This window comes from Alligator sinensis, unplaced genomic scaffold (genome assembly GCF_000455745.1).
Source record: "Alligator sinensis unplaced genomic scaffold, ASM45574v1 scaffold1140_1, whole genome shotgun sequence".
NCBI lineage: Eukaryota > Metazoa > Chordata > Crocodylia > Alligatoridae > Alligator > Alligator sinensis.
This window is the reverse complement of record NW_005842441.1, coordinates 899,040-909,399: the sequence shown is the minus strand read 5'-3', so window position 1 is coordinate 909,399 and position 10,360 is coordinate 899,040. Positions and strand designations below refer to the sequence as shown.

At 43.5% G+C, this 10,360-nt stretch overlaps 1 protein-coding gene across 1 annotated transcript in view; it reads left to right on the top strand.

Moving 5' to 3' along the window:
- Positions 1–5: 5 nt before the first annotated feature.
- The window catches only part of TMEM245 (transmembrane protein 245), a gene marked incomplete at its 5' end in the record, with an annotated part of 132,644 nt that continues 122,289 nt past the window's right edge, over positions 6–10,360 (top strand). Inside the window, one exon of the mRNA XM_025212024.1 lies at positions 6–257. Coding sequence (XP_025067809.1) covers positions 6–257 — 252 coding nt within the window. The remainder of the gene's footprint in view (positions 258–10,360) is intronic.

The following is a 10,360-nucleotide window of genomic DNA, read 5'->3' as shown; positions in this document are numbered from 1 at the left end:
GGCTGTGCCGCCTGCAGCGCTCTCGCGCGCCCCTGCTGCCGGCCGCGCTGCTGCTGCCGCTCTGCTTCGCCAACTACGGCGCCGAGGCGCTGGGCCAGCAGGTGCTGCGCCGCCGCCGCGTGCTGTTGCTGCTGGGCGCCGGTGGACCCCTGCTGTACGGCCTCGCCTGCCTCGGTCACTCGCTCGGCGCCCAGGCGCTGCTGGCCGCCGCCGCCCGCCTCATCTGCCGGGGGCTCGACTGCTTCAGCAGCCAGTGGGTGAGTTGTGTGTGGGGGGTCCCCCTCCCGGAGCCCACACGCTCCCAGCCGTGCCCTGCCCTGGCCCGCCCCTTATCTGCATCTCCTCCTCCTCCACTCCTAGACTCAGACTGTTCCCACCTTGGGGCCTAGTGTTGGTCACAGGCTCTGCTTTCTTTTCCCCCAATGGGTCAGAGATTTATCTTCTTTGTGGCACTTCAAGCTGCTTCCCTCCTGGCTTACCTGGCCATGACAGTCTCTGGGTGACTGGGCAAGGGATGCATATAACACAGTACTGTAACCACAGCTTTAGCTGGCAACATTTGAGTTAAGAACTGTTAACCTGGCTAACATTAAAGCAACTTAAATGGATGTATTTGTGTGACCTTACAAATGGATGGAGATTTAAATTTGTCTTAAGCTGCGGGGTTTGCCAAAATTAATTCCTTTGAACTAGGAACCAGCTTTGGAGCTGGGGAAACACTGTAGCATTATGTTGGGGAGTGTTGTCTGTCATTGGTGTGCAGAGCTCATTTATGTTCTCCCAAAGAGTTTGTGGTTATACATAGATCTTCTTGCCGTGTAGTCACTGGGTATAACAGAGCTTTCCCGCTATGGGACCAATGGCTGCTGACTCCACCTCATCATGGGCTTGGCCTGGTCAGGAGCCCACCTCAGCTGCAAGCCTTGGAAAGACAGGTGCAGACCAGGTCCTTCCGAGTGGGGTTCCTTCACCAGACCCTAATGGGAGGCTTAAGTAACCATGGCGCCCTGAAGGTTTAAATCAGTGGTTCTCAACCTTTTTTAGACTCATAGCACCCCCAGATAGACTTGCAGCTCCTCTCAGAAGATGCCAGCTCTTAGCTTTCACTCTTGTTTTGACTACAAAAAAATAATAGAGCAGTTTTTTTCTGTTATGAAGGATTTAGAGGCCACCATCATGGGTTTCTGTGGTCTAGAAAAAACTTCTGTAAAACCGAATCAGAGAGTTTGTCACAACAGCAGCATGTTTATTTTACAGTTTTGATAATGATGTGCCTGCCTGCTTATTCTTCCAATTCTGATCTTTTGCACAAGGATGCTATGTAATATTAAAAATTAATACAGTACTGCCTCAAACTTCTGAAGCAACTCGTGTTTTGCTGCTCATCAGTTGATAAGTTTTGCTTTTTGTAACTTATGTCACAGGTACTTGGAGCTAGGCACAACACTTAGTTGTTTTTAAAGCATTCTTTGTCTATGTTAGTCCGGTGAATATTTAAGCATGTATATAACTTGGCTCCTACACATGAAGTTAAATGTTTTGTAGAATGCTAGGATGAGAAGCATTTCAGAAATGGAAGGTATTATTACTTATTAAAACGCATTTTATAATACCAGCCCATAGTAAGAACTTCTGAAGTAGGCTATTCCTTTGTGCATCTGCTTTTCGAGGGAACTTAGAACTAAGGATGCACTGATAGAGATTTTGGGGGCCAATACTGATAGCCGATCTTTAAGCAGGCATATCGGCTGATACCAATCCAATTTCTGGTGCAGCTGGTAAGTCTATTGTGGTGGATGGTGAGGGGGGAGGGAAGGGGCATGGGGAAGGCAGATCAAGGCCCCTGTGGTGAGGGAGTGGGGCTGCTGCTGCCTAGCCGGGGTGGGGAATGGAGCCGTGGGGAGGGGGAGAAGGCGGCTCCTGCAACTGCGCGCACCACCAGTTCTTCCCTGTTGGTCAGGACAAGATCAAAGATGGACAATACCCTAGTTGTATCCTCAGCGTTCTGGAACAGAACATTGTCCTCTACATAAGTTTGGAATCAGCTAGACACTTTGTTTGGCTGTATTTCCCTTTTAGCAGATGTCTGGAAAATCAAAGTCTCCTATCAGTACCATCCCAGAGCTTTTGGACAGATTTGTTACCTGCTTGAAGAGTGACATCCACCTCCACTTCCTGATTTGGTAGCCTATAATAAATCCCCACCATATTGGTGACACATCTTTCACCTTCATCTTCACCCAAATGCTTTTTGCTTTGCTGTCTTCTTCCTCCTGAACCAGGGATCAAGTGTGTGTGTTTTTGACACGCAAGGCAATTCCATCACTTTTTCTCCCAACCCAGTTCTTCCAGAACAGAGTGTAATTCTTGATGTTGACATTCCAATCATAAGATCTGTTTGACCAGTTCTTGGTGATGCCAGTTAGATTATAGTTCTTTTTACAAGGCTACAGCTTCCAACTCATCTTGTTTATTTCCCAAACGTCTCTCATTTGTATATATGGCCTAGCCGGGGTGGGGAATGGAGCCGTGGGGAGGGGGAGAAGGCGGCTCCTGCAACTGCGCGCACCACCAGTTCTTCCCTGTTGGTCAGGACAAGATCAAAGATGGACAATACCCTAGTTGTATCCTCAGCGTTCTGGAACAGAACATTGTCCTCTACATAAGTTTGGAATCAGCTAGACACTTTGTTTGGCTGTATTTCCCTTTTAGCAGATGTCTGGAAAATCAAAGTCTCCTATCAGTACCATCCCAGAGCTTTTGGACAGATTTGTTACCTGCTTGAAGAGTGACATCCACCTCCACTTCCTGATTTGGTAGCCTATAATAAATCCCCACCATATTGGTGACACATCTTTCACCTTCATCTTCACCCAAATGCTTTTTGCTTTGCTGTCTTCTTCCTCCTGAACCAGGGATCAAGTGTGTGTGTTTTTGACACGCAAGGCAATTCCATCACTTTTTCTCCCAACCCAGTTCTTCCAGAACAGAGTGTAATTCTTGATGTTGACATTCCAATCATAAGATCTGTTTGACCAGTTCTTGGTGATGCCAGTTAGATTATAGTTCTTTTTACAAGGCTACAGCTTCCAACTCATCTTGTTTATTTCCCAAACGTCTCTCATTTGTATATATGCATCAGATGTATTTTACGTTTTGACCTCTTTGCTTCCCTTTTGCACCACTTGTTGCAGTCCTGTAGCTCTTTGGCCCTTTCCCAGAGTTGAATTGCTTTTTCAAGTCCTCTCTCCTCTGAACTGCATGCCCTTTTGTTGGAAGGTTTTGATCACCATCACCTGTGGAACCTAATTTAAAGTCCTCCTTACTAGGTTGGTCAGACAACACTCCAAAATGCTCTTCCCTGTTCTTATCAAATGAATCCCATCTCTTGATAGCAATCATCCTCCCAAGAACAGCTGTCCCTTGTTGAAGAAGCCAAAGCCTTCACTGTCTCAACCAACCATGCATTCACTGCCAGGATACAGTGGTTTGTGTTTGAACCCTTGCCTTCTGTGGGAAGAATCAATATGAACACCACTTGTGCTCCAGGCTCCTAGTCCTCCTGCCAAGAGCCTCATAAATCATCTCTTATCTGCTCAGTGTCATTCCTGGCAGTATTGCTGGTACCTACTTGGACAAGTAGGAAGAGGTGTAGTGGTCTGAAGGATGGATGACCTTTGGCAGACTCTGTGACATCCTGAATTTAGGCTCCAGGCAGGCAGCATACCTCTGCGCCCACTCATCTGGGTAACAGGTTGGTGCCTTTGTCCCTTTCAGAAAGGAGTCACCAACCACCACCACTGTTCTCTTCCTTCTTGGTGTAGTGGTCCTGGAGCCCCTGTCCTTGGGGTCTTGCACTTCCTGCTCTCTAGGCTGCCAATTCCTCTGCCTCGTGCCTGCAGATGTCCTCTCCTTTGCCTTTTCCTCAACAGTTCCACTGCAGAGTGCTTGAAAGTGGTTTCTGACTTCAGTTTGCTGTTCTTCAGTTTTGGGGACTCTCCTTAAGAGTAGTCTCATGCTGCTGCTGCTGCTCATTGCCCTTTGGCCTCTTCAGTACCTGCTTCTTATAACTCTTGTCAAAGTAATTTTCCTGTTCCTTGATGCAGTGCAGCATGAATACCCATGCTTCCAACCTTTGAGTCTTCTCCAGGACAGACACCAGCTTGTACTTGGTGCAGATGAAGTGCTGTTGACCTTCTGTGAGGAACAGGAACATGACACATCCTGAGCAAGTCACAGTCGTTGACCCATATTCCATTGATACCTCTTTTTCTCCCTGGAGAACACCTGTGCTGTAAGGAGAGAAAAAAAGAGGAGGGGGAGACATGCTACAAGATCTGGCATACCAAATACCTGCACCAGGGCCCTCGCAAACTCACAGATGTGCACTGAGTTTCCTGCTCCCTGGCTTCCGCCTTGGGTGAACTCGTTTCTGTTTGCTGCTCTCAGTTTGCTGGGAGTTGTCTTTTAAAAAGGCTGACTGCTAGCATCACCCATCAGTTAGGTAAACCAGTCCCACCCAGAGCAATCCCTGTCACTCCAGAGGGGGGGGGAGAAAAGAAAAGGGGGGAAAAAAGTGGTGGGGGGAGGGGGGCAATAAACACACACCACAGGGGAAGAAAGGAAAAAATAAGCAAAACCCCCATATACTCATGCCAGGCACTAGGCAAACACTCTAGCACCAGTCAGTCATAACTGACTGTCACTAGCACAGAGAAAAGTCTCGAGGCAGTGTCTCAAACCAACACAGCTACCAAATACATCCCTGAAACATGGAAGATGCCAAATTTTAGCTGATTTTTAGATTTAAACTTCATTGTTGAACAACAAGAAACACTTTACTGCCATCTACACCACCAGGGAAGGATTCCTACCTTATTTGCACATCAAAGAACAACTCACAAAGACACTCTCATGGATCCAGAGGGACAGACTTCCATCTTCAACTTCCTCTGCAAAAATTAAGTTTATTTTCTATCTATGGGGAATTTTTATCATCTTTAATCTTCCCTGAGCCTGAGGAAATACATGTGCCCAAAAGCTTGCAGAAAAAGATAATGTTTTTGCAATGTTTTAGTTGGTCTAGTAAAAGGGATCATCTCTGAACCAAGAGTTCTAGAATTGTGCATTTCTTTTTGTCTCAGACTAACATTGCTACCAAATACACCCCTCAAAGCAGTCCCACACCTGAGCTGCTGATCCCTTACCAGCTGCTCTCTGATTTCTGCTCGGCAGAGCTTTGCTTTTCTCTTTTTGGGAAAAAGGATGAGATATGAATGGATGGTATGCCTTTTTGTCTGATGTCATTGTGCTTAAACAATGTCAGGTTTACTCTGAAGGCTGAGGAGAATCTGGTTGAGGAAACTGACTAAACTTTTTTGGACTTGCAAGTGATTAAATATCTTTTCTGATGTTTTGATTTTTCTAAAATACAGATGCCTTAAAAAATCTTACTACTTTTATTATGGTTTATAATCTTCTTATTTATCCGTATTTCTATCATAGATATTTTCCTTTGCAACTTGTCCATAAACTGTGTTGTACTCACACTTTGTTGCTAAGTTTGCATTGTCGTTGTACCCCAAATCAGGATAAAGGCCTATTGTGCTACGTGTTGTAAATCTGAAGCTCTACTCTGAAAGCAACAGAACCAGCTAATCCTGATAATTCAATCAGCTTTGAAAGTAGAGCCAGTTTCTTTAACTTTTTATATGCTACTTCTGTTAATAAAGATTTTGCTGGGTCAGTTAGATCTGAATAGCATTGTTGTCTTGATTGGGTTGAATAAAAATTTCTGATGAAGTGTAAGAAAAAAAAGAGAGAGAGCGAGTGCCCATTTAACAGAGAGGCATAGAGGCTCTGAATCATGACAGTAAAAACAATAGTGAAAACTTTTTTGTCATTAAAATAGACAGCTATCTGAAAATGATGAGGGTACAGATCTACATTTTTATGTATCCACTTACTGAAGTAAAATGGCATTAGCCATGGAACTAATGTCTTATTTTTCCAGGTTCCTGGATGCTAGATGGAGCTTGTTTATAAAACTTACTTAACTATATATTGTCCAAGTTAAAAAAAAAAAAAATCCTAGGATATATATCCAAGTCAAAAAATCCTAAGACTTAACCAAAAGAGATTCGGAGGGGGTGAAGGGAGAAGAATGCTATCAGGGGAAAAGATGCTCAAAAACACACAGAACTTTAATACATGCATATGCTAATATTTCAAAGCCAGTTCTAACTTTCCTGCACAGGTTCAACAGTGATGACAGGCATCCCCATCTACTCGGAAACTATTTATATCATCTACTATTAATGAAAACATAATATTTTTTCCATAGGCCTCTTGATGAATGGGGCATTCTGAATTCTGTGACTGGAGTGGGTTTTTAGATTTTTATGGGGAAAGTCTGAGACTTAAAATGGGAGGGGCAGCTAGGGAAAGTATGCTTGTATTTCCACTTCAGAGTTTTGTTCCATGCTGGAGTTGTAAACTGGATGGCATTTGCTTCTGGGAGATTATCAAGAATAAGATGTGAGATGACAGGATTCCTTAAGTTCCAGTTAGGCTCAGCTGGAGGAGAAAATGCAGCATAGTTTTCTGCCTCTGGAGGCTATTGTGCTGTGAAGAATCCAGCCTCAAGCTGCTGTCACTCAGGCTCTGCTCCCTCAGGTTTCACAAAAGCAAACCAGCGTGCAGTCCGTATGGGCCAACATTTCACAGGCCCTCTCTTTATCACCCTGATAATGTGTGAGGCTGACTTCAGATGACTCCTGATCAGGATGGGGAATTCCTGAAGCATCTAGCAGCAAGTGTTACAGTTTATCCTTTTGTAAAAATCGGGTATTGGCACTAGATTTGAGAATTCATGTGTAAATGTTCATGTTGTAGACCCCAAATGAATACTGTAGCTAATTGTGTAGAGAGTTCTATTTTTTTTAAATTTATTTCTATATGGGGTAATTGTAGTAAAGGGTCTATAGTGGTGGTGTCTCAGAGGATGGGGTATGCTAATAAAAGCTTGACACACTGTGCATCTTCTAGATTTTAGCATGCAGCTCCTAGAGCAAGAAGTTTGGCCACCTCAGTGTATATTAATAGAAGCAATTTAGAAATGCTTAAGTTCACGTTCATTTATTAAGTATTTTTTTTCATTTTTCAAGTTCCGTGAGTCTCTGAATGTGGGACCTGCTTATGTTGGCACATGCCTTTTGGATGGGAGTTCACTGTCTTTTGCCCATAGGATCCATTACGGATTGTAAATGCCTTTTTGCAATCTTCCTTTGGAGCATATAAAGGGGAGTGACAGTTGCAACCCCCTCTTATTTCACCTGCTTCTCTCTTGGTGTAGAAGTGTCTTTTAGTGTTTCGGTCAGTGATTCTCAACCCTTCGGAAAATCCTAGCTCTTAGTCATCTTCTGTTTTTTGACTACAAAAAATAAAATAAAATACTAGAGCAATTCTTCTATTGCAAAGAACTTGGACCAAAACGGATCCTGTTTTTGATGTTTTTGATATTGTGGATTCCTCTTTGAAATTTCTGCTTTATCTTGTGCATTGTGTTCATACATATAACAGTAGTAAGGTTGTGTCACACCCCACCACACCCTTAAAAGGATCTCCAGGTATATCACGGCAATGCACTTAAAACAGTGATTCTCCACCAGGGAGCTGCTTGTTTGCTGGTAGTATTATGGTGGTTGCTGCAGTTTTTATTGAGGATAATGTTTTCCTTTAGTAGCTTATTGGCCAGAACGTTTATATAATGTTAAGCATTGTCCTGGGAGGGTATGGTGCAGGACTAATGGGGTGCTGTCACAGGCCAGCCTGGGCACTGTGAGTGTATCAGTTTTATCACAGGCTAACTGGGCTGTTTGATTTAGTTTCAGATCGAGGAGGCAAAGTTGGGAGTGAAATAAAGGCAAATTTATTATAGCTTACACACACACACACACACACACACACACACCAGTTAACAGGAAGATAAATGCGATAAGCAGATAATAGTAAATAATAACAACAACAGATAGATAGATAGATCAATCTGTCGCAAGCCAACTGGGCACTGTGAGGGCATTAGCCACACTGGACTGTTCAAAACAACAGATAGACAGGCATGGGTTGGCAACTTATCAATAGTCCCTCAATGCCAGGTGTACGCCAAGTGATTCCAGCGAAGTCAGGCATCCCTGTTTGACGCTGTCAGAGGGATTACCGGGGAAAATCCCTTGATCAGGATCTGATCCTCCTCACACCGGGAGTCTGGGGTTTGGGTGTGGAACAGAAATGACCATTCTGTTCCCTCCTTCCTGCTGGTTACCTGATGCATGTGCTTTTTATACCTAGTCTTATGTTAATCTGTTGGCCTCAGGGCCGCTCATAACATTGCCCTATAGCTGTTACCTTATGGGATTGAAAGGTGTTAAAATTATCATAAAAGGTTACTACCCGGACTTGGCTAGTCTGTTAGCTAGGCTAACTTTCTGATTCCTGGACTGGTCGATGTAAGGGGGGGCAGGGCCAAAAGAATGAAGGGCTCTTGAGCCCACTGTGAGGGACAGACCAGGGCTCGATGGAGTGATCTGGCACTTTGGCTGGCCTGGAGGTGGGGCCAGGGCCTCAAATAGGCCAAGGGCCCTCTAGAGGGGAAGGACATCACTGCTGAAAAGGGTACGGTTTAGCCAGTGTACATGCTGCCATGATGGCTGCAGTCAGCAGAAGTTGGCTGCAGTAGAGGGCCCAATTGAGGTAAAGCAGCCCAGCAACATCTTGGATCACATTAGGGACAGGACCAGAGCCAGTAGGCGGCCTGCATGGTCATGTGTAAGACTGAAAACTGCACCCTGTTGGGGAAAGGAGGCCTTGTGAGACAGCAATCATAAGGATTTGACCAACACTGCTCCGGGTGGTGATGCATCCAGTAGATTCTTAAGAATCAATACAACATTCATCAAAACTGAGGGCCTCAGGACTGAGCATCAGGTTTACATCTATGAAATCTGTACTATTGATCAGCAGAGCTGCCTTTGGGGCTAGTCACTGTGCTCTGTGGTAGAGTTGTTGCCTATGGAAGTGTTGTTTATTACTCTGGTGGCATGGAGTAATCTTTGAATTGAAGGTTCCCATGTTGGAAGTATCATCCATGTACTCAGAACCAGCAGTGCCAGGTATCCTTTTCTCTTGTTGCCAGAAATGTGGGGTGGAAAATTTTCCAGTGCTTTATTTTTCCGTGGGAAATTTTCCATTTCTAAAAATTCATTGTTTCATAAAATTCATTAGTAACAGTGAATTGGATGCCAATACAAGAGTAGGCAAGTGTGGCAGTTTCAAAGTTGTAATTCATGTTTTTCAGGTGATTATCTCTAGAAAGTGTGTGGGAGAATACATATATGTTTTATTGATTTGTAAACAGGAGGGTAAATACACTTGCATAATTATCCAAACCAAAAATCAAGTTATGAATTCACCTAACTGGCTGTGCAGGTCAGATCAAAATGAAGCCAAAATTTTTATTTCATCTCAGACTACAAGTGAAAGCAAAACGAAAGCTAAAATTGTTTTTCATTTTTGTTTCGCTTTCAGTTCATCAAACACACAGAGCAGTCTCATTTCTTTTCTTGAGTTGGGGAAGTTGGAAGTGTTTGCATAAGATCTGTTAGTTTTTTTAGTGCCTGCTTTTGATTTGAAGTAGTCATCATAATGCCTAATCAGAAAAAAAACTAGTGTGTGGCATCATTATAGTGAAGTTCAAGCCACTGAATGAAGGAAGAAAGTTGGTAGATGTAAGTATTGCAGGCAGGAGTATACTAACAGCGCAACAAGAATGAAAACGCATTTAATAACGTGGAAACTGTCTTGAAATAGTACAAGCCATATATAGAAAGCTAATACAACCAAGTGGTGGAACAATATCTGAGAAAAGTCTACTTCAGGCATTCTATGTAAGTAAACAAATGAACATGTTAAACAACACACAGTATAGACTAGCATCTATATTGTTTTAAAACATAATTTTAAAAGTTGTTAATGCAACTCTAGACTATTATTTAATTTATTTATTTATTTGAAATATTTGTATCCTGCTTTTCTGCTTGCACTAAGCACCCAAAGTGGCTTAGGCTTAACAATAATTTTAAGAAAAATTACATAATAGATAAATAGTTAACTATTTCAACCCAGCAGAGTGACCTTAGTCCTCTGGCGGATAGCAGAGGCCAGACTATACTTCGTTTTGACTCTGCAGTCCCAGGGCAACTGAGCAGCAAGTTGAGCAGCAGTGGGGAGATGCAAGCTCCCTGCTGTTTCTTCTTCTGATGGATGAAGCCAGATAGGCTAAAATAAAAATCCCCCCCCCCCC